The 23,941-nt window shown below is 55.5% G+C and overlaps 1 protein-coding gene across 18 annotated transcripts in view; it reads left to right on the top strand.

Annotated features, from left to right (window-relative positions):
* The window catches only part of ZMIZ1 (zinc finger MIZ-type containing 1), a 237,553-nt gene that overhangs the window by 201,563 nt on the left and 12,049 nt on the right, over positions 1–23,941 (top strand). For 17 of the 18 annotated variants that reach the window (XM_070491195.1, XM_014837155.3, XM_070491280.1 and 14 more), the window contains 12 exons: positions 16–160; positions 10,379–10,493; positions 11,460–11,677; positions 12,714–12,912; positions 13,856–14,146; positions 16,313–16,495; positions 17,462–17,539; positions 18,234–18,408; positions 18,972–19,113; positions 20,685–20,895; positions 22,078–22,183; positions 23,144–23,304. In XM_070491195.1, coding sequence (XP_070347296.1) covers positions 16–160; positions 10,379–10,493; positions 11,460–11,677; positions 12,714–12,912; positions 13,856–14,146; positions 16,313–16,495; positions 17,462–17,539; positions 18,234–18,408; positions 18,972–19,113; positions 20,685–20,895; positions 22,078–22,183; positions 23,144–23,304 — 2,024 coding nt within the window. The remainder of the gene's footprint in view (positions 1–15; positions 161–10,378; positions 10,494–11,459; positions 11,678–12,713; positions 12,913–13,855; positions 14,147–16,312; positions 16,496–17,461; positions 17,540–18,233; positions 18,409–18,971; positions 19,114–20,684; positions 20,896–22,077; positions 22,184–23,143; positions 23,305–23,941) is intronic. The other variant, XM_070491273.1, reaches the window with a different exon arrangement.

Below are 23,941 nucleotides of genomic sequence, written 5' to 3' on the forward strand. Positions count from 1 at the left end.
TGTCCTTCGTTGCAGCACTGCTGTCCTCCTGGTGCGAGGAGCTCGGCCGCCTGCTGCTTCTCCGACATCAGAAGAGCCGCCAGAGCGATCCCCCCGGGAAACTCCCCATGCAGCCCCCCCTCAACTCCATGAGCTCCATGAAACCTACTCTGTCGCACAGGTGAGCGGGTGTGTGCCACTGGGCGGGGCTGCTTGGGTGAGCACTGGGCAGTCTGCCCCAGGGCCCCTAGATCTCCTTGGAAAGGCCCCTGAGATAGAAGAACTGGGGTGGGGGCCTCTGACCAGCTGTGGGGATGACCTTTTCTAAAATACAGTTGTTTAAATCCTTGGTAGAGTACTGTTTCCCGCATCAAAACAGAGCTTGAAAGTGCTGGGCTTACCCAGCCTGACTGCTCTGTACTTCGCTGGAGGCCGTCTCTTTAGGTTCTAGACTTTGGGCAGAAAGTTAGCATTCCTGAACCCAGGGCCTTCTCTCTTTCCTGTGTAGGCTCTGGGGCAAACCCAGAGGAATCGGGGCTGGAATGGGTTCAGAAAGGTCACAGGGCCAGTGGTCCCACCCCAAGACAGGGACAGAGCCAGCCCAGACTAACCAGGCTGTAGCCAGGTGAGGCTGGGCCACCAGAAACCCAGGGTCACAGCGGGAACAGGTATGCCAGAGGCTGCCAGGCACCAAGGGATTGGCCAGTCCACCCTGCACCAGCCTCAGAAGGAGCACATGGTCAGGACTGGCAGTTCCCTCGGTTAATTATCTCACAGGTCCCTTGCTTAGCTGGGGACACTCTCTCTGAGCGCTGTACGTGCTGACCCCGGAACAGGAGGGCCTATCCTCCTGTGTGGTCTCCCTGTGTTGGTACCTGCTGATGGCCAGCAGGGGCATGTGCAGTCAGAGCTCGGCTCTCACTACTCAGCCTGACTGAGGCACCCGCAGCCAGAGCACCATCAAGGCACTGCCAGGAAGTCAGGTGTTGGCCACACTTTGTAAATTGAATTAGAGGGTGTTGCAGCCAGAAGGGACCTCTGAGCTCCTGGAGCCCAGTCCCCTGCCTGAGCAGGATGGCCCTGATGTGGGGCTCCCTGCCTCGATCGGAAGCACTTTTCAGGACAGCAAGCCCAGCATCGCCACCCAGGGTCACTGCCTCGGCACACCCTCGGTCAGGCCCAGGACAGCTCTGACTCTTAGAAGAGGCCCCCATGGGTGTTTCTCAGAGGGACGTTGGCATTCGGGCAGGTTAGTTTCTCACGGTGCAGGACTTTGCAGGGCATTTATGCCTTGGTCCCCGCCCACTCAATTCTTCCCATGCCCCCCAGGTGTTGCAAAAGTACCCTTGCACATTTAAGGGGGTGGGGTTTTCACCTGTGGTTAAGAACCACTGCTCTAGAGAGGCAAAACCCAGCTCTGTCTACCTCCCACCCCTTGCCCCTGGCTCAGCTAAAAGCTGCAGGTCATCTCCATCTGAACTGCTGCCTGGCCACTGAGCACAGGCTGCAGCTGGATGCAACCTAACCTACCTACTTTTTATTGACTCTTGTTACGTTTTAGCTCATTAACTCTCCGTCCTGCCAGAATCATCCTGCCTCTTATCATCCCAAGTCTTGTGTCCTTCGCAGCCTCGTCTCCTCCAAGTCGTTTCAGTAAAGCTGTTGCTGATGGTGGCCAGGGCCCCTGCAGCCTCCACTAGAGATCTGCCTCAGACCTGCTTGGCCATGACCACTGGGGCCACAGAGTGCCACAGATCTGGACCATGGCCAGCCCTTTGCCAGGTCTTTGCTGAGTTGAGTTAAAGGCGTGAGACTGTTGGGTCCTGGGGTTAACACATGAAGGGTGGCTGTGCTCCAGGAGCTGAATCACCCTAGTTGGGGAAATAAAACTCAGTGAGGCAAGACTGGGAGCTGGCAGATGGAGGCAATGATAGGGTTGGATGACAGGTGGCTTGCCCTCAGGTTCAGAAGGAAGAAGGTGGCTAGCTGACTGTCAGGAGGCTGCCCAGAGGACAGCCTTGTCCTTGAAGGACTTGGCTGGGAGCTGGGCAAGTGCATTCTATGAGTTCAAACTGGCTTTCCCAAGAAGTGCTATGGGCTGAAGAGCCATTGGCTGGTACCCAGTGCCCTGCCACCTCTGCCACCACCATTGATTCAACTCCCTGTCACACAGCAGTAGAAGGGTAGAGAATGCAAAACAGGCAGCTGTCAGAGAAGGGAGAGCTTTTTCTCTGGAGACTCATTAAGTATTGATGGATGACCGGGTGGTTCCGTGGAATGCGCCCTCCTCATGGAGCACAGTGAAGTGGCGAGCATTCTGGACAATACGTCCCACCATGAATGGCAGAACTGGAAAGGAAAGTGGGCCCAGAGCAGGACAGTGACTTGCCCAAGAACACATAGCCAGTAAGGGACAGGGCGCAGCACTGAGTCACACTCAGTGCTCTGTGTTTCACCCTGCTGCTGACCATTCAGGATCAGTGAGGTGGTATCTGGTTGTTGACCCAATTTTGATGCACACTTCATCCTATTTCCCATTTTATAGTGGGGCAGTTGAGATCAGAAAGAAGTGTCATCAGTTGAACAAGGACCAAGCCACTCCCTTCAGGCCCAGGCATGTTCCAAGGGCACACTGTGACCAGTGATTCCAGGTTGGCCAGTCTCTACTTGTAACTTCATGAATTTCCCCAATGGGGAAATCCCTCATTTCCAGGGAAACTCGAATGGGGTCCATCACCTTTTAAGGGCCTCATGTAATTTCCCAAACAAGAAGGAAAGAAACAAGAAGGAAAGAAAGGGGAAGAGAAAGTCAACTACTTTCACAGATTGGAAACTATTCCAATTGTCATCCACCATAATGTCATTGAATGACTTGCCTTTTCATTAAGGAAACTTTTAGCCAGGATGAGCCTGGGGACCCTGGGATGTTCAGGATTTGGTGCTCAGAGGTGCACGACTGTTCAAGACTCAAGCGTCCTTGTCTGAAGGCTCTGAGGACAAGCAGACAGGAAGAGGTGAGGGAGCCCGGAAGTGTGAAGCTCCAGGCTTTCTCTGAGGGCCCTGTGACTCTCATGTTTCTGTAGCTCAGGCTTCGTGGTCACGTCCCCTGCCAGCAATGGGGGCTGGCACCACAGCACCAGGCTGTGAGTCGGGGCCTGTGCCTCCAAGCAAGACCAGTGAGCACATGGTGGAGCTCGGAATCGTGAGTGAGATGTCAGGAAAGGGTCAGGCTGCTGCAGCCCAAGACAGTTTCTGAGGGTGCTGGTGCACAGAGGAATCTGGAGTACCCCCACGTTTGGATAGAACCTCATGGTTTGTGAAGCAGTCTTTGGACTCGCACCCTGTGTGGTCCTGACCACTGAGCTGAAGGTGGGTGCTGTCCTCTCCACTTCACAGAGGTGCACAGAGCGCCACATAGGAAAAGGGAGGCCAGGGGAGGCCAGCCCAGGGCAGCAAGGGGCCTTGGGCCATTGGCCAGGCAGCAGGACCCTTTCACAATCCCTGCAGTGACCTGGACTTAATGCCAATAAATATTTCCGCCTTCCTCTCCCAGATTTTTAATGAGTGGTTAAAAAAGCCATTTGTGATCACCACATTGCCTGTATACAAATCAGTGCTGCAAAGGTAATTAAAAGCCTAATAAATCTTGTTTATACTCTTAATTTGATTACAATCGGAGCCCGCTAGAGCTGGGGGAGACTCCAAGACTGAAGGGTGCCACCATTTTCTCGGGAGGGATTTGTGGCCCCCAAAGGAGAAGTTCCTGGTAGGGGGCCCTCATGCTCCCCTGGATCCACCTGGATGGGGCCCTTGTGTGCCACTCAATCCTGGGGCGGAGGGCCTGGTGCTTCCCTCTCTGCAGCATGTTTGACAGGTCCTGGAGCCAGGCTGATGGGCCTCAAGTTTCATCCCTGCCATTTTCTAGCTGGATAACTTTGGGCAGTTTCATAACCTCTCTGTGCCTCATTTCCTCATCTGTACAAGTGGAACAGCAGTGCAGGACTTACAATGTGCTCATCACCAGGTCCAGGGAGCCCCATGGACCAGTAATTATTCCCTGTCCCTCAGCCTGGTGCCATCAGACTCTGATGTGCTCATTGATAGTCAGCTAGCAAAGAAGAGGTCCATCAAAACTGACCGCCAGTCTTCTCCTTTCCTTGGTCACATCACACCACCTTCACTGCTTTCATTTTTAGATTTTTTTTTCATAGCTGTACCTGAAGTTCAGCTTGTAATAGATGCTTTTTCTTGCACCCAGAAAATGAAAAAAAAAAGCAACAAGAGGGGGATTGAAGGACCCATAAATCCTGCTCCATCATTCCAGATTGCCCAGATGCAGGATCTTTTCCTTTCCTCCTTCCTACTGAAAAAATTTAAAATCCTTTAATATGCAGTTTAACTGCACAAGTTCCTTTCTATGTTTCACCGCAGGGAGGGGAGGAAGCAGGCCCCAGTCGTTGTGATGATGGAGAGCACTGTTAATGGCTCCCCTAAACTAAAGAGGGTGAGAGCTTCAGCTCCTCACCAGCTTGGTGTTCCTTAGTGGTTACACTGCAGCCTTGCACAGAGACAGGACCAGTATAGCCAGGTCAGGGAAATCGATTAGGGTCCAACAATACCCTCAATAGGAATTTGTTATTTCTCACAAATAAAGTGGGAGAAGTACAAGGGAAGAAATAACTCAACCCTCCCCTCCTCTTCCCTCCGTGGATGTCTGTGTAGACACTGCCACAGGAGGTGCCCAGGAACCAGGAACCATCATTCCCTCTTTCTGGACTTTACTCATTTTCCCACATTTAGCAAACATCAGTCAGCGCCCATGGAACTGGCAAACAGACGTGTAAACTGTCCACTATAACTACAGTGCGGAGATCTCTTTATAAAAGGTTTGAAAAAATACTGATGACACAGAAGGAAATGCCCTTGGTTCTGCTTAGGAGAGTCACGAAAGGGACTATCAAGGCTGGGCTTTAAAGGACTTCACTAGATAGAGAAGGGAAGGCAGAGGAACGCTGAGGAAAGTTTCAAGGCTTGGAAAGTATGTTCAACAGGCAGGAATGATAATAACACTCCCTCCCATTGATAACATATTTATAAAACTTCTAAGTACCATCATTGTATCATCAAGTAAATTTAGGACCTACACTGCAGTCAGGCTGGAGAAATGGAGAGAAAAGTGTAAGCACAGTTGAGCAGGAGTCTGCCAAGCACCACACTCAGTTTTACCTGTGTTCATGTATTTCATCCTAGAAGAGTGTTACTCCCACTCTACAGATGAGAAAGCTGAGGCTGACTTAAGTAATGTGTCCCAGGTCAGTGGCAGGGCTAAGGTTTGACCCAGAGAGTTTAGGTTCAGAGCCCAGATAGTCCACCACTATCCTTCAAGGCCTCCCTCTGCTATTTGAATATTAGCCTCAAAAGTATGTGGTCAGAATCCCTAAATATTTGCTGATATACTCAGTCCAGGCTAAAGCTATGATTTGATGTATAAAGTGTTTTTTTCCTGGGACACCATTTGCGTTTTCTCTTTGAGACCAAACTTTACATATCCTCTGTCCCTTCATGCTGTGTGGCTTCCCCAAGAACCCCCAGGAAGCTGTGCCCCTTCTTGGAATCCTTGAGTACTTCTAGACTGCCTTCGTCGTGTGCGCTCCCTTGCATCATCGCCATCTTTGTATGCAGAAGCACGACCTTACCGGATCCTTAGCTCCCTGGCACAGTAGGATGTGGTCAGGCCAACCTGTCAACCTTGCCCCGATGAGCTCTGGGACCCTGTGAGCCTTAGCTCCTAAGAGATGCATCTGTTGAGCCCACTTAAAGGGATTAAGTGAGTTCGTAGGAGAAAGTCACTTCACATAGTTCCTTGCATCTAGGAACCGCTTGATAAATCGTAACGACAGCAGCCAGCAATTTAGGGTGCACGAGGCATGTTGGACATGGTCATTTTGCCATACACGTGTGAACTCAATTAGTCCTCATGCCAACTCTCTGAGAGAGGGCCTGTCATCACCCCGTTTTACAGCTGAGAACACTGAGGCATAGAGAGAGGGAGTAGCTGCTTCATTGGCTTCACTTGCCCCTCTCCCTGGAGGCAGGACCAACCACTTGCTGGGTGCCGGTACCCATGTCATCACAAGCACACTAGAGGTGATGGGCAGTCAGGCTAAGGCATAGACATGTCCATTCACTCTCAGGCATCCCTCTGAGAGAGAGCACCAGGAGGGTGTTTCTCCCTGGCACTTTGGTTATCAAAGGCTTCCTGAGCCCTGCAAGTACGTCAAGACATCCTGCCAGGCACAGGGAGCCTGAGAACTCAGAGCTCCTGGGCAGAAGGGAAAAAGGCAGGAGGGCTGTCACTCAGGCCCCAGGAATGTGAGGAACAAGGAGAACTCAGGCCAGTGGATGTGGCAAGGGCTTCCTGCAGGAGGTGGCCTTTAGAGGAGGAGCCTGGAAAGAATGAGTGGCAATTTTCAGGGTAGAGACAAAGCATCGCGGGCTGAGAAGAGGCACAGAGATGGGAAAGCAGCTGCCCCCATGTTAGGAGGCACTTGGCAGGCAGAACACTGCTGAGATTCTAAGTGGCTTCCGGCCCTGGTGCCTCTGGAGGTGGAAGAGGGTTCCTGGGGCAGTTTTGGCTGGGCAAGACTGTGGCTCGGGGCAGCTTGGGGCATGAGACCAGGCTATGCTGGATTGAGGGTGTGCAGAGCTGGGCAAGATTACTGAGTGGGTTCTCAGATCTTAGGGGCTCTGGCCTCCTTCTGCACTGCAACCAGGTATGGATTGGAGGGAAGTGGTTCCCACTGGGCAGTCCTGAAATGCCAGGGACCTCTGACCTGAGCTGAGCACTTCTGCTCGTTAAATAGTACTTGCCAGAGGAGGGAAGGAACCTCAGGACACCCCCTGCAGCCCCCTAGGCCTTCTCTTCATCACCCTAGGCCTCCTCCCACCCTGGTAGGACCCATGAGCATGGCTTGTCCTTGATCCTCAGGCACAGGGAGTTACGCTACTCCCCGATGGCAGAATCTGAGTCTGGGCAGAGGTGCTGGCAGGGCTGACTGCCACTGTGGGCCTGTGGGAGTGAGAGCCTTTGCTGCAACAGCAGGAGCTGTCTCCCCAGGAGATGAGTCACAGTCGTGTTGGTGCGACTGCCACTTCTGCTTCTGCAGCAGGTTTGGGTGGGGGCGAGAAAGTCCCTGAGGTCTCCCTTACATGCGTGTGCCTGTCTCTTCCCGGGCGTGTGCACAGCAACATGCCAACAAGACCCCTGTGCATGCACATCTACATGTTCCCCATAGACACTTGTGTGCACCAGGTGTGCACCTGGGCTCTGGGGTCAGCCTTCCAGCCAGACGGCAGGATGCCCAGTTTGGGAAAGTTGGTTAAGTTTGCTTCTCACCAAGTTTGGGGTGGAGGGGACGAAACAGGAAGGAGCCGGTTTCCGCCCACAAGGCCCACCCACGGAGCTGCAGGGCAGTCAGGAGCTTGTTTTTGGGCCTGTGTAGTATCCTAGCTCACTGGGGCCTCCCCACCTGGGGTGGTGAAGCAGCAGCTGCCGGCCCCCTGGGCTCAGGCAGGGCCCTGCCGGGCTCTGGGGACTCCCAGAGGGCTTTACTTCCTGAGGCTGCCTGGTGTGTTCTGAAAGGACAAGAACCTCAGGCAGAACCCTGGCACCAGTGTGAAGGGTTGATGGGAGCTATTGGGGAGAGGAGATAGACTCAGGCTTGTACTTTAAGTTGCTGGGGGGTCCTGTGTTCAATCCAGCCACACCAAGGACAAGGTCCCCACAGGAGAGTGCATGTCCAGGGGTCTCCTCTTTGTTCTTTAAAACTGTAGCCTGCAGGGCCTCCCTGTGAGACGCTGGTGTGCCAGCCTGGGACTAGGCAGTGCCCCAGGTCTCCAGTGACCTCCCCAGGAGAGCAGAGGTTCTTCCAGCCCAGCTACGTTGAGATGCAGACTCATTGCTTACTTTCTTGGGCTTCTTGGCCCCACCCAAGTTCTCTGGGCTCCCAGGTCTTCAGTCAGCCTCCTAGATGCAGAGAGGATGAGCCATCTGTCACTTTTGACCTATATACCTGGGCCTTGCCCCCTTTCCCCTGACCCATGTCATGTCTGGCCGGCAGAGGAGGGCTGGGTTCCCAGAGGACAGCTCCTCTCCCCTCAGAAATCGTGAGTAATGCTGAAGTCCATGTCATTTTCCAGTTGATGAAGTCTTTTTTGTCTGCATTCTCTTCTTTGATCCACATCAAACTTACATTCCTGAGGGCTGTGTTGTTCAGACTGACTCGACAGAGACCTACAGTAAATACACATATGACACCGAAACCCAGGGCACACATCTACTTGTATATAAAATCAAGACAGAAGTTCAAGGAATATATTCATCCTTACTATGTGCTCACACTTGATCACTTTCTGTTTTATTCCCTCCTTTTCCCCTCATGCTAGTTCAATGTCATGACCCGCTCATGTTTCATGACCGGCTGTTTGGAAACACTGAGAGAGTAGAGCAGGGGATGCCATTCTTATGCTCGTTTTACAGATGAGGAAACTGAGTGCAGGCAGGCTCAGGGACTTGCACCAGGGCCCTGAGCCATGGAGGGGTGGGTCCAGGACTTGTATCCAGGGTGCCAAAAAGAAGCCAGGGTAAGAGGAAAAGGGAGGTGGGGTGGAGTTGCCCTTCTCTAAGGGAGTTGGGCCAGGTCCTCTAGTGTGGTGACTTCTGAGCAGAGACAGGAAGGAAGCCAGAGGCTGGCCAGGCAGAGAACATGCTCAGGCAGGGGGAGAGCAAGCATGGGCAGACAGTGACATGGTCCTGCCCTGCAGTCTGACTGCCTCTGCGGGGCGACCACCTGACTTGACCAGCACTGCCAAGGGCTTCACCCAGCAAGGAGCAGGGCACAAGACTCAGACCCCTGGCCCCCTCTCCCTGCCTGTCCTGCAGGAAGTCTTGACCTCTGGGCTGGCTCCCAGCACCTCCACTCCCAGTCACCCCGGCCTCCAGGGCTTCTCGGCTAGGGTACAAGTTCACAAGGCCTGAGTGGGAGCTTTTGCCTTCTGCTAACTTCCTGTGATGAAGGCACAGCCAGACAGAGGCATGAGGTGCCTTCCTACCACACTACCCTCCTCCAGAGTCCCCTTCCTCCCTCCTACCACCTCTCTTACCCTGATACCCAGCTGGGCTGCCTTGCAGGCCTCACCCCCATCGGGGTGCCATGGGCAGAGGTAGTAGCACAGATGTGGGCACTCTGCTTTTTGGCTTCTCCTGGGGCTGTGTCTGGGTGAGAGGTGCCGAGAGTCAAGCAGGACTGGCTCCAGGGGCGAGGCAGCCCCAGCCTCGTATTTCTGAGGGCTGGGACCCCTGATGGGTTCTTCCTGCTGTCACCCTGCCGGCCTCTTCTCCAGCTTGTGGCCCTGCTCTTCTCCCTGGGGTCTGCTGGACCTCACTCTCCACCTGTACCATGGCCACTAATAGGAAGCCATTACTGAGCACTTACTATGTGCAGGGCAGGGCATTAGGCCTAAGGTTGAGTCCCTGCTTCTGATGCTTGAGGGCTCTTGAGGAGAGGTCACCAAACAAGGTGGGTACTACTGGGCCTGGCAAGAAGAGTGGGGACAGTGGGGGACCCGCTGGGAGAGCTGAGAGCCAAGGTGGGCAGCACAGTTGGGTGGGATTAGCCAACATGGTCGGTCATTCTAAAGTGTGCATTCAGACTTCAGCTTGTGAACACTGGAAGCCACTGCAGGTCTGTGATTGTGCAAAGTGTCTTAGGGGATTTGAGGGGGTTGGCTTGGTGGAACGAGAGATTGGGTTGGGAGCAGAGGAGGCAGCGTGGCAGGTAGGCCTGTACCTGTGATCCAGAGTCAAGATGAAGAGTGACGTAAGGAAGCTCCTTGCAAAGGCCAGATCGGCTGGGCTGGGCCACCAGCCTGCTATGCGGGCTCCTGAGGAAGGGGGGAAGAGCCGGACTCGGATTGGGGCCCTTCCTGCCTTTTCTGAGAAGGGCCTGGGAAGTCCTGTGGAAGCTGGGGTGGGGAAACAAGAGCTCTTTCTGGAGAGCCGTTTGGGGTCAGAGCAAGGTGGAAAGAGGAGCTGTGGGTCTCTCTTCTTCCTCCACAGCATGGCCTGTGGACTTTGGCCTAAGGTGAGACAGACAGCCATGGGGGTGGCACCTCCACAGTGCTGAGGGGAAAGATGGTCATTTTTGCGCAGTCTGTCACCATGCGAGGCACACCTATTCTGCCTCGGACACTGTGCCAGTCTCAGGGGATCCAGAACTTACTGAGATGGGGATGCCCTAGCTTGGCTGGGAGCCAGGGAGTGTGGTGGGGTGATGGGATTTGCCTCCGTCTCAGCCCATGGCTGCAGCCTCTGAGGACCCCCCTCTGTCTCCCTCCACAGTGATGGGTCATTCCCCTATGACTCTGTCCCTTGGCAGCAGAACACCAACCAGCCTCCCGGCTCCCTCTCCGTGGTCACCACGGTTTGGGGAGTGACCAACACATCCCAGAGCCAGGTAAGAACCTGTCCTGCCCCCAGCGAGAGCCCCTCCCAGGCCCTGGGGCCCTTGGGTCACCAAGCCATGCCGCCCCTCATTGCTCTCCCAGGCTCTACTCAGCTGGAAAGACCAGTTTTCAGGGCACACCCAACTGTGGACACACCTTCCCCCAGGACGGGCCTACACCTGCCTCAGGAGGGCAGCAGCTGGCTCCTGTGCACTGACCCCATCCTAAGGCCTTTCTGGGGGAACAGCTTTCGTCTGACAGGCAGCAAGGGGTTCTTCCCCAGCCCACATTTACTTTGATTGGATGAACAGGAGAACTTCCTGGGTGTTATTGGCCTCAGGGCTCCAACATCTGAGGTCTTTGACCCTGGACAGCCTGGGTTAGATTTCAATAAAATGTTGAACCTTAAACTTGTGACAAATCCCTCTCCACACCCCTAGTCAACCCTGCCTCCCGCTCTCATTCCTTTCTCTCCCCTCTGCCGTGGCCACATGGAAGGCTCAGGGCTGGTTGCCACCCTGGAGAGAACCACTGGGCTTACCTGTGGTCCCGGGCACAGAGGCCCCTTGGCCAGGATCCTGCTGCCCTCCAGAGCTGGCAAGTTGGGCTTCTCTTTGCCCTCACAGAGCAGAGCCTCTGTGTGTCTTGACCTTCTGGGTATCCAGGCCCCTTTGTGGGGTGGAGGAGCTGAAAATTCCCGTGCTGCCACCTGCTGCCTGGTGCAGGACCAGCCTTACCTCATTCCATCACAGGCTGAGGTCTCATTTCTTAGGCTGCCTTCTTCCAGGCTTGGGTAACACCCTTCTAATCATTTGTATACTCTGGGAACAATTAATGCCCTCCATTTTTCTCCTCCGTTTCCTCTTTTGTCCTCCCTCTATTTCACTGTTTCTCCACCCCTGCCCCCATTTCTCCTTTTTCCTCTCCATGCCACCTGGGGTACCCACTTGGTTGACAATCACTCTCTGTGCCCACAGGTCCTTGGGAACCCTATGGCCAATGCCAACAACCCCATGAATCCAGGCGGCAACCCCATGGCGTCAGGCATGACCACCAGCAACCCCGGCCTCAACTCCCCACAGTTTGCTGGGCAGCAGCAGCAGTTCTCAGCCAAGGCTGGCCCTGCTCAGCCCTACATCCAGCAGGGAATGTATGGCCGGCCCAACTACCCTGGCAGCGGGGGCTTCGGGGCCAGGTGAGCAGGCTGTCAGGGGGCAACAGCCTTGAGAAGTGGTACGTGAGCCATGCCCTTCCCCTCCAGCCAGGAGAAGAGTCAAATTTAAGTCCTAGCGCCATGCTTCCTGGCCTGGGACATGGATGAGCCCTGCTGGCACTTCTCTCATCCTCAATTGTCCTATCGGTTGAAGGGACGCAGTCATCCCCCATTTTCAAGGCTGGTCTGTGGGTCAGACACTGCAGCAGCTGGGTGACAGCCGTCAGGCCCATGATGATGGAAGGACTATATTCGCATTCCTCAGAATGAATGGCCCTCCTCTGCCTCGTGTCTTTCTAATTTGGAAGCCATTGAGAGAGCTGGACCAGGGGATTTGCAGAGCAGCTCTAGATGGGGTGGAGGAAGACCACCCTGCCCTGCTGGTTACAGGGGCGGAACTGTGAGGCAGGGAAGCCCTTGGTTCAAGAGTAAGGGAGAAAGGGGCGAGGAATCCCAGGAAGGCACTCCAGGGATGTGGGGCAGGACAAAGGTGCCCCATCCTTCCTCTTGCCTCCCCACCCTGCTCTAAGACCGCCTCCTTGGCCTCACCCGTCCCAGCTCCTGGAGATGACCACAGTCCTGCCAGATGGCAGTGCAGTAAGGTCTTGTCCTTAAACACAGCTGCCAGACACACCTGAAGCTGCATCCCCAGCCTGCCATCTACCATTGGAGGGCCGTGGGCAAGTTGCTCAGGTTCTCTGAGGCTCAGTGTTCTCCTCCAGAAGATGACGCTGGGGGCAGCCGGGGTGCAGTGATCTTGTGCACGTGTGTGAGCTCCAGCCGGCACCCAGCCAGTGCTCTAAAACCACAGCAGCTTAGTGGTCACTAAGTGGCACAAAAGGCGCCAACCCACAGGAGGCCCCTGTCCCCTCTGTGCTCTGAGTCTGGACACCTGCCCATCTGTGAGCTAAGGGCAAGAGGGCCTGGATGGGCCCTGTCCTCCTTCCCAGCCCAGGGTTTGTCATGGGTTCATCTTTAGATTCAGGCAGTATCTAACTCTTCCTTCTCTCCCTCACAGCTACCCTGGGGGTCCTAATGCCCCTGCAGGCATGGGCATCCCTCCACACACCAGGCCACCTGCTGACTTCACTCAGCCAGCAGCTGCCGCTGCGGCAGCTGCAGTAGCAGCAGCAGCAGCCACAGCCACAGCCACAGCCACAGCCACTGTGGCAGCCTTGCAGGAGACACAGAACAAGGATATAAACCAGTATGGACCGGTAAGGGCCTGCTCTCCTGGTCTAGCCTCGCCCAGGCAGATAGCTCCAGGGAATCAGAATTGGGGTGTTGGTACCTGTGGGGCCCTGTGTGCTGGGGGGGAGCTGATGGTGTCAGGGTGCGTTTGGGTTTTCTTGGAAGCATGTAGAGGGCTATGTGTTAGGATGTGGGTGTTCCAGTGTGGTTGGGTGTGGCAGGGAGTGGTGTTTAGGTGTTTTCGTTTGTTCTGCGTGGGTTAGTGGCTTGTGTGTGTCTCTGTGTCAGGGGAAGAGGTTCCCTATTCTCTCTGGGTCCCTACTCACTGAAGAAGTGGCTCAGTGTCTAAAATAGCCTTGTCACCAGTCTGTCCCCTGGGTGGCCTCTGAAGGCCATTGCTCTCTTAGTCAGCCTGTCTGTGGATTCTGCTCCTCTGACCTTCAAAAGGATAGGGTGGGTGTTGGGGCACGGGCCCCAGGACAGGCGTGGAGGTGGGGATTGCAGGATGGGGCCAGCAGGGCAGGTGGGCAGAGGTGGGTGCTGGGGCTGCATCAGACTTTGCGGGTGGAGGGTCTGTCTCCATTGGCCAAGGAACAAGGGCAGGGCCAGGACTTCCAGGAGAGGGGCTCCTGCCTCCATCCTCATCCACTGCCATCCTGCCATTCTCCTCCCCACTCCTGCACCCACTTCCTTGTTCCCTGCCTGCCACCCTGGAAATGCTGCCTGTGCATTGGAGTGTCCACGCCCCACCCTGTAACATCCCTCGGGCTGCATCTTTCCTGTGGCCTGCAGAGGGCAGCAGTGAACTCAGGAGGCCTGCAGGCGGTCCCTTGGGGCCTGGTCACCAGCTACAGCCACACAGGAAAGTGCCCCCTAACCCTGAGCCCCCCACCTCCCCCACCCATCCCTTCCTGCACTTTCAATGCATGTGGCATTTTATTCTTTTTTTTTTTTCTTCTCCCGTTGAAGGTCTGTTCCTCTTTCCAGATGGGTCCCACCCAGGCGTATAACAGCCAATTCATGAACCAGCCCGGGCCGCGGGGGCCTGCCTCCATGGGGGGCAGCATGAATCCCGCAAGCATGGCGGCTGGCATGACACCCTCGGGAATGAGTGGTCCTCCCATGGGCATGAACCAGCCCAGGCCGCCCGGCATCAGCCCCTTTGGCACACACGGGCAGCGGATGCCCCAGCAGACCTACCCGGGCCCCCGGCCCCAGTCCCTTCCCATTCAAAGCATAAAGAGGCCCTACCCAGGAGAGGTGAGTGTAACAGCAGGCAGGTGGTGGGCAGGGTGGGAGGTGGGAGTACCTGGGACTTGAAGACACAAGTGCTGTGGGCAGTACCTTGGAAAGAGCATGGATTGACCTTCGGAAAACCTGGGCCAAAAGGCAGAGCCTCAGGAGTCAGGTGATCGTGGGTTTAAGACCAGCTCTGCCATTCCCAGCTGGAAGACCTTGAGAAGTCACATCATCTCCATGAGTCTCAGGCGTTTTGTTTGTGAAAGGCAGTGACAATGCAGCCCGCCTCCTAGGGCTGCTTGGGAGACTTGAAGAAGAAGATGTACATGGGCCTGTGTGGCCGGGCACGTAGCTCTTAGTGTTCTCTCTTGTCTTGATGCGGACACTAGCTGGGTGACTTTGGGTAAGGAACTAAACCTCCTTGGGTCCACATTCCTTACACCCACATGAGGGCTTCTCACTTCCAAGAATGAGAGATGAGACAAAACCCTGTAAATATCTAAAGGCTGTGCATGTCGGAGAAGTGACTGGAAGGCAGACAGAGTGTTTCTTAGGGCTCGTCACCTGCTCTGTTGGGAGGAATGCTGCCCATTGGGCTGCGTAGCCATCTCAGCCCAGGGATCGGTGAAGATTTAGGGAAGTGAAACCCATACCTCCTGTCCTTCGGGAACTGAGACCAACAGGAAAGATAAGGTCTAAGCAGGATCCCACAAGGGAATGATGCACACTGGGGTGTGTGGAACTCAACCGAGGTCAGAGAAGGAGGAATTCCTGGAGGGGGTGTCACGAGGCTTTCAGTGAGCACTTAGAAAACAAGTTGGCAGCAAGTGGCCTCTCTGGGTACCTGGGTAAGGATTTAGTTCACCTGCAGAAGACACAGGAACCCCAGAATGCTGGCCCGGCACACACTCCTCGGGAGCCTGCCCTGATTCCTCGACCAGACAAGGCCCCTTCCAGAGCGTTTTCCCCGAGTGCTCTGCTTGCACACCTGTTCTCAGATCGACCTCCCCATCCTTGTCTCGGAACTGTGGCCTTCAACTTGGGTTTACAGTGGGTTTAGAGCCCCAAGACCTTAAGTTCCTCAAAGGTCTCTGTGACTCCTGTTAGAATCCACCCTAGCTGGGGCTCGAAGGTGGCTTGGCCACTGATGGAGGTGCCCTGAGTCCAGAAGGGGAGAGGTCAGGGACCTCCTCAAACACCCAGGAACCTGGGTCAAGCCCTGACACTATATCGCAACAGTGCAAGTGGCCAGTTCTTCAGCACTGACACAGACATCGCGTGTCCTCGGCCATTTACCCCCAGCTCCATCCTTCATTTGTTGAGCAAGTATCTATTAAGGGCCTTTCTTTTCCAGGCGCTGGGACATAGCTGTCTCCTGGGCCTCTGAGCCTAGAGGACGGGAGAGACAGTTAATAGACAAGGACTTTCAACAGACAGGGAGGAGGAAACCACTGACTCCATAGGATGTAGTGGCCTGGGGTGTCTGGGTGGCAGGTGGCCCTGAGGGTCACCTGATCTTACAGATGGGGAAGTGACTGGAGAGTGCAGATGGGTGTAAGCAGGAGTAACTCGTATCACTGTGTAGATCTCCAAGGACAGCGATCCCTTCTCTCCCTGGAGCCGTCTCCTCTTCTCTCTCAATTATCTCTCCCTAGAGGGGTTGTCTTGTCCCTTCACCAGCCTGCTTCTTCCGACCTCTGCACAGATGTTCTGCTCAGTGTGGGGTACATGGACAGTGCCTCCCAGATTCAGCCTCACAATGCAGGGGTGGAGGAAGAGGGTCGCCCTTCTGGAAGTGTATCCTGTTGTCTGTGTTCCTCTGTCACATACCAAGCACTAGGAGAGATGCAAAGGGGGCTTTAGAGTCTGCCACCTCATAATGATAGGAAAGGGGCTCTGAAAGTGCTCTCAGAGTTCAGGCAACATGGAGCTTCAAGCAAGACAGCTTCGTGGGGAGATGGCCAGGAGCTGGACAGGCCAAATGTGATGTCCCTGGATGTCAGGACAGGAGGGGCCCGGCATCATCGGGTTGAGCCTCTCCCCCTTCTAGGTGGGGAGGGCGTTTTGTGGGTGGAAAACAGTGGGGGCAAAGGAGGGGAAGTAGATGGGGCAGTCCAGGCATTCTGGTGAACAGCTTAACTCCGCAGCGCTGATGACCTTTCCCCTCTCCTTTCTCTGCCACCTCAGCCCAACTATGGAAACCAGCAATATGGACCAAACAGCCAGTTCCCCACCCAGCCAGGCCAGTACCCCACCCCCAACCCCCCACGGCCACTCACGTCTCCCAACTACCCTGGGCAAAGGATGCCTAGCCAGCCAAGTACGGGGCAGTACCCACCCCCCACGGTCAACATGGGGCAATATTACAAGGTGAGTCCCGCCACCCCACAGGCCCCTTCCCTCCTCACCACCTCACATCCCTACCCCAACCTGTGACATCCAGGCCCTGTGTGTCCCCTAAAGTCACCAAGGGCAGGCAGAGATTTCTGGATATGTTATATGCTCAGAGCTATGCGTGTGGTAGCCAAAATGTCAGATTAGCTTTTATTGGTTCCTATCCTCATGGTGCTCAAACAATGGTTTTCCTTCTCCTTTTACTATTTATGGCGCATACAAGATAGTAATAATAAAGGGAAATACATTCTTTAAAAAAAACCACCCACCTGAAGATATTAACATTTTATTCTGAACCTTGTCTGTCTACATGCATGCGGGCATCAACATGTTATATAGCTGTTGTTACTACTGTAACTTTGAATCTGTTTTTTTCACTAGACATGAAATCTTAAGCATGTTACTTATTGCTACAGAGTCTCTGTGATTTTCACTCTTAATGGCCACCTGACGCTCCACTGAGATACTTGCTCCTTACTTTATCGTCCCTTTCTGTTAGGCATTTGGGTTGTTGCTGATTTTTCACTTTTGAAATAACACTATGATGAATATTTTCAGGCACTGTTTCCTTCTTTGGGCTTATGATAAAGTGCATTCTTGGGAGTGAAGACTCTGGAAATATTTTACATTTATTTGTCAAGAACTCATGCCAATTTACGTGACCACCTGCCATGTGGGTTTACTATTTTTGCTCCAGCTTCACACTAGGTGTTTCTATTTCTTAAACTCTTTTGCTGGATTACTAGCTGTGGACAGGGAGAGGCAAAACGCTGTCCCCAGGAGGTGACCTGTTCTGTCCCTTTCCTGCTCCCCACCCCAGCACTGGGCAGGCCTCTTCAGCATCCCCTGTCCTCCTACCAGATTTTCATTTCAGGGGAGAGAGTGGGCTTCTGGAAGCTTTTCTGCCTTCCATTCACAGCATTGTTTATCTCGTTTTAACAGCCAGAGCAGTTTAATGGACAAAATAACACCTTCTCGGGAAGCAGCTACAGTAACTACAGCCAAGGGAACGTCAATAGGGTATGTTCCTGATTTCGTCTTACGGATTACGACCCACGTGTACTTGTGTGTCCAAGAGGCCTCATTGTTCCCTCCCCAGCCTCTCTGGACATTAGTAGGGCCCAGGTGGGGGGTTAATTCCCAGGTCCTCTGTTGTGGGGTACAGATGGCTGGACAGAGAATACACATCTCTGGGTGGCTGGGCCAGGGACAAGTGTGGACCTGGCCAGTCCTGGAAGACAGCAAAGTATGGATTAAGAGAGGAAGGGAGAGGGGCTCCTAGGAGCAAACTGCCTCTTGATGCTGCAGGCCCGACTCCATCTGGGGCCCTGCTGGTGTAGGGTAGGGTGTGATGTAGGTAGCAGGAGACCTGGGCTCAATCCCAGCTCTCCTCTCCTTCCCAGATTATATTAGACCATCACCCTAAGTCTATGTCCCCATTTATCAAATGGGCAGGGGACCCTGCACCCCCGCATGGCACCATGACCCAAGTGAAGGGTAGGGAGGCCCATTGCAGGCCTGCCTGTCTCCCAATGGGGGCAGAGGGCTGAGTGCCAGCCAGGAGGGAGGGATGGCTTTCCCTGGGGGGCTCTCTTCATTTAGGGGAGGCAGGGCCATAGCCTTAGACCATGGGATGGTGGGGTGTATGCCTACAGCCATGGCCCCTTCTGTCCCTGTGACCCTATAACCTATCTGTGGTTTCTCTTTCCTCCAGCCTCCCAGGCCAGTTCCTGTGGCAAATTACCCCCACTCACCTGTTCCAGGGAACCCCACGCCCCCCATGACTCCTGGGAGCAGCATCCCCCCATATCTGTCCCCCAGCCAAGATGTTAAACCCCCCTTCCCACCTGACATCAAGCCAAATATGAGCGCTCTGCCACCACCCCCAGGTGAGTGCCCCACTGTCTCCCTTCTTCTGTCTGGCCAGCTCTGGGCAGCTCCACATAGGGCCCTGCAGCAGGAGCCAGGGGACTTGGAAGACAGACTCCCTGTGGGGGCTGGGCATGTGGAAAGGGCAGGAGGGCTTGAAAGCAGGTAAGCCCCACCCAGAAGGGAAATTTGAGACTGGGCTGCCAGCAGGCCTCCCTACCACCTGCCTGAGCAGCTGGAGGCTGGGAGGAAGCACAGCTGTCAGCTGTGGAAAGGGGCTGGGAGAAGGATCCTGGGGCTTCCAGAGCAGGGAGCAGATAGGGGCAAGAGGGGATGCAGAGCTGGGATGAGTGGGATGTGGAACGCAGGGGTGGTCGTGATGGGCTCCCTGGTGTACACGTGGGAGTTAACAGCTTCTATTGCCCTGTTAACACACATGCCTGTGTGTTCCTCTGAGTGTGCAGCCAAGGGTGTGTGTGTGTCGTGTGGGTGAGTAAGCCCCACGTATGGCCCTGGCACCCATGCTTCTGGGTGCCCGTGGTGGCCACAGGCATGTGGCTCACCTACTCCTCCCCTGACCCAGCCAACCACAACGACGAACTGCGGCTCACATTCCCTGTGCGGGATGGCGTAGTGCTGGAGCCCTTCCGCCTCGAGCACAACCTGGCCGTCAGCAACCATGTCTTTCATCTGCGGCCCACGGTCCACCAGACACTGATGTGGAGGTGAGTGTCAGGCTCAATCCCAGCTCTCCTCTCACAGGCCCGAGCCAGGTGAAGGAGGTCCCTGGTGGTGACATCCCTCGGCCCAGGCACCCTAGTCAGGTGCCTGCCACCTTCACCTGTTGGCATCGTTGACTGGGCCTTTCCCTGTGCAAAGCCCTGGGGATGTCATGGGGAACCTGCAGACACTGGGGAGACAGACAGGCAGTCTCAGCATAGTGGCCCAAGCTCGGGGACTCAGCTGTCACTCACCCTAGTCACTCATCCTGAGTTAGTGGTCAGGGACAACTTCCCGGAGAAAAAGGTGGCTGGCTGAGACCTAAAGCCTGAGAAGGAGTGTTCTAGCAGAGGCCTTGAGTTAGCAAAGGGGAAGCTGAATGTGGCTTGTTGTGGGAAAAGGCAGGAATGTAGAGAGGTTAGGCTGGAGTGGGAGCAGGGCTGGGTCAAGTTGAACCGGCAAGCCCTGCAGATTGCAAGGGGCTGGCCAGCAAGGCTACTGCTCAAACATCTGGACACGCTGAGGTGCAGGGTTTGCAGGTCCCCTGCTGGGCCAGGCCCTGTGTTCCCCACCTTCCACACCTGATCTCCTTTGATCTTGTGAGTGAGCAGTACTTGCCCCATTGACAATGAGGAAACTGAAGCCAGAGAGCTTGATTCACTTAGGGGAGTTCTTACAGCTAGTGTGGGGCTGAGCTGGGACTTGGCCCCAGGTCACTGGGTGCCAGAACCCGTTAATGTCTCCACCTTCAGTCCTTCCTCCTCAGGCAGGATTCATCACGTGCCTGTGACTAGAGCCCCTCAGTTGCCCAGTGAGCACCTTGAGGGCACAAGATGGGTCTGAGCTGGGCATGTGCACATGCATGCTTACACACACAGCTGGTATGTTGCCTCAGCCTCGCCGAGCAGGCCGTGGAGAGGATTGGAGATAGACCTGGGGTGGGCGTGAGAGCTTGAGGGTCAGACACTCAGGCAGGAGGGTGGGGAGACCCCTGTGCAGGGTCCTGCTTACCTACCCCTCCTTACCTGTGAGTGCCCTCACCTGGGAGGCCTCCTGTGGCCCTGGTTGCTGGCCTTGCTTGGTTTTTGTGCATACGTGGTCACTGCTGGGTTCATGGGGACTCCTTCAGGGCTGTGTCCTCGGGGCCCACCTCGGGGGGGACTAGCCAGACTTGGCCTTGGCCTGGGGCCCTTCTTCCAGCTGTTGTCTGAGAATCGGCATAACCAGCCTCCCAATTGGTCTCATGAAATTAGCGTGTGTCTTTTTGTCTCTCTTTGTATGGGTGGGTGGGAGGGGGCCAGGGAAAATTGTTGCCAGAGCTGTGGGATGTGGCTGGGGTGAGCCGTATGTGGGCCATATGGGGGATTTGGGTTGTCGGGCTGGGTTTTGATGGAGATGTGGGCAGGGTGAGAGAGGAGAGTTCGAGAAGGCTGGAAGAGCAGTCGCAGCCGAGAATGGGATCCTGAGAGACTCGTGAGGCTGTGGAGATTAAGGGGTGTGTGGCCTGGCCAGGCGTCATCAAGGCCACAGGCAGTCCCCCTAGCAGAGCCGACCTGAGCCTCACCCTCACCCCCAGATCTGACCTGGAGCTGCAGTTCAAGTGCTACCACCACGAGGACCGGCAGATGAACACCAACTGGCCAGCCTCTGTGCAGGTCAGCGTGAACGCCACGCCCCTCACCATCGAGCGCGGTGACAACAAGACCTCTCACAAGCCCCTGCACCTCAAGCACGTGTGCCAGCCAGGCCGCAACACCATCCAGATCACCGTCACGGCCTGCTGCTGCGTGAGTGTGCCGGGCAGGGCTGAGGGCACCGCGTGGGAACCTGAGGTCTTCGCCCCCTCTAGTCCTCAGCCTGGTCCTTGGGTCTCTGTCCCTATCCCCACAGCCACCGAAGTGGTCTTCAGAAGCACGTTCCAGAAACATGCAGTGGTCCTCCAGGGCTGTGGAATAAAGCAAACTGGGGTGGGCCTCCAAAGACACTGAGCTCTGGCCTTAAGTATGGCTTTGTCCCTCTTATACCACAGCCTCCGTGCCATCTGCACACTCGCCTCCACTTACTCCTGTAGCCCCTCCTGGGCACTCCGCCACCCGTGTCCACCACCACCTTCCACTGGTGAAGTTCTGTGTGTTCCTCAAAGCTCGCCTCTGTTCTGGCCTCGTTCACAAGAAACGTTTATATTCTAATCACCTTTTCCCCTAGACCCAACTCCACCAAGTGTGGGGTTAACTCTCTCCCTTCCTCACCCACCTATGGCCTTAGAATCACGTGCATGACTGTGATATGAGACTACGACTGAGCCGTGCTCCTGTCCCACAGAGATCAGGGCCTTGCACACAGGGCTTGCTGGGGGTCCTGCATGGAAGGAGAGTTCCTGTCTCACTCTGCTGGCCTCTCTGGGGACACAGATCCTACCCTTATGAACATAGGGGCAGTGAGGCCACCAGGAGTTAGGAGTCACAGGACAGGGGATGGTGTCAGAGTGAAGAGTCTTGGGGGCTTGTTGGGGTGTGCAGTCTTGGAAAGCCTCCTGAAGGAGTAAAGACCAGGGACGCTATCCTCTGGCAGGAAGGATGAAGGACACATGATGGGGAGCAGTGGTGAGTGAGGTTAGGAAGCAAGGTGGGCTGTAGTCCTGATGCTCGGTATCCCATAACCCCATCCTAGGGGCGTTTCAGTGTCATAGTCTTGTAGGCCTAGAGCAGAGGCAGCTATCCCTGGGTGGTGACCCCAGCCCGCATCCCCAGACTCATAGGGCCCTGGGCACATCGTGGGCTTTGAGGGCTCTTTCCCAGGTTCTGGGGGACCTGCCCCTAGAGTAGCATCACTGTGAACATGGACCCTTTCCTGCCCTTGGCCTCTAGGGGCCTTCGGGCACAGGACAGCCTAGGCCTGCAGAGGCTTCAGGTGGGGCAGGGTGATGAGGACCGTGGGGCAGAGACTGAGCGTCAACTCTTTCTCGGCAGTCCCACCTCTTCGTGCTGCAGCTGGTCCACCGGCCCTCTGTGCGCTCCGTGCTGCAAGGCCTCCTCAAGAAGCGCCTCCTGCCCGCAGAGCACTGCATCACAAAAAGTGAGTGGGACACAGGAGCAAAGAACCAGCCCCCACCCCACTGTATGTGGGTGGCTAGGAAGTGGTCACCGTCCACCCGGGACCGACCTTTGGCCCCATGCGCAACACACTGGGCCCTGAGTCTTCCTTGGCACCAGCTCTCACCCCTGACTCATACCCCTCCATCCAGGGCTGTGGGGATGATAAGAGGAGCACAGTACTGCAAGACCTAGTGGGAATTCTGACTTGTCTGCATAGGACATGAGGCAGATTAAAACAAAATGCCGTGATATAGACAGGCCAGACAGGCTTCCTGGAGTAGGTGATCACCTGGAAGGATGGGAGGAACTGACAAGGGGTGTGTTCACTGAGACGGAGGCACGGGGTGGATTCCAGACTGGCCTCCCAACCCGACAGCTTGTACCTAAAGTCTAGAGGGAGGGACTTGCTCAGTCCACTCCTTTGGAGGAGACACCCAGAGGACGACTCTTGGTGGTGGGGAGCACCATGCAGGGAGGTGACCACTGCTTCACCTTTGATTGTGCTTCTTCACATTACCTCCTGAGCCCTAGAATCCTGCCAGGCAGTTGTCTATTCCCATTGCAGAATTAAGTGCAAAAGCACCTAAGGGCCCTCTGCACTGACCCAGAAAATCAGTGGAGAAGTGCTGGACTAGATTTCTGCAAGTTTTGTGGAAAGTCCCCTTCCTAGTGAAAGCGAGGCCCGTTCTGCCTCTAAGCAGCCACCTCCAGGGGCACATGTACTCTATATGCATGGCACCTGAGAGCCGCTATTCCAGAGAGCTGGGCCTCCCGAGCGCCCCTTTGACCAGACCAGGGTGTGCTGAAGTTATTTACAGGACCTCCCAGGGTTTGAGGGGCTGGAGAACCAGGGTGAGTTTCGGCCACATGAGGACGTGGGAGGCGTGTGCAGGATGGCCCTGCCTCCTTATCCACCTGTGCCCCCCCCCCCACCCCCCAGTCAAGCGGAATTTCAGCAGCGTGGCTGCCTCATCAGGCAACACGACCCTCAACGGAGAGGATGGTGTGGAGCAGACAGCCATCAAGGTGTCTCTGAAGTGCCCCATCACATTCCGGCGCATCCAGCTGCCTGCTCGAGGCCATGACTGCAAGCACGTCCAGGTGAGTGGTCCCAGCAGGCACAACTGTGGGGGAGCTATCTAGAGTCTGAGTGGGATGGCGAGGGGTTAGGCAGAGGGAACAGCAGGGCCTGTCTCTGACCCCTGAAGGAGGTCTTAGCCCTCAGCGGCAGATTTCACTCTCTCCAGCTATCATTTGTCCTTTGAGCATCTTTTCTTGCTCAGGGCTACATTCCTAGGGGGCAACAGAACCAAATTTAGACAGTCCCTACCCTAGCAGGTGGCAGATGCCTGCTGGAAACCCCACACATACGGCCAGGGCTGGTTCAGCACCTGAGAACAGGGACCCCTCTGCCTGGTCTCTGCTGTGTCCCAGGGCCTTGCCCTGAGTAGATGCTGAGGAAATGGGTAGGATGCGTGTCACAGTCTAGGTGGCTACAACAGAGCAAATCCGGGCAACCCAGGGTAGGCCAGATTCATTAGATAGGGGCTTGGTCAGAGAAGGAATCTCAGAAGAAGGGCACAAGAAGCCATCCCTGGGGAGGCTGGGTGTGAGCATGCAGGCTGGGCTGGGAGGCAGAGGAAGTTGGGGGCCAGGCTGAGCAAACCCTCAGCCCCACTGTCACATGCACCTGGCCCTGAGGGCCTGTAGCGGGCAGGAGCCTCCCTCCCACCCTCCC

This window comes from Equus asinus, chromosome 2 (genome assembly GCF_041296235.1).
Source record: "Equus asinus isolate D_3611 breed Donkey chromosome 2, EquAss-T2T_v2, whole genome shotgun sequence".
Classification (NCBI taxonomy): Eukaryota; Metazoa; Chordata; class Mammalia; order Perissodactyla; family Equidae; genus Equus; species Equus asinus.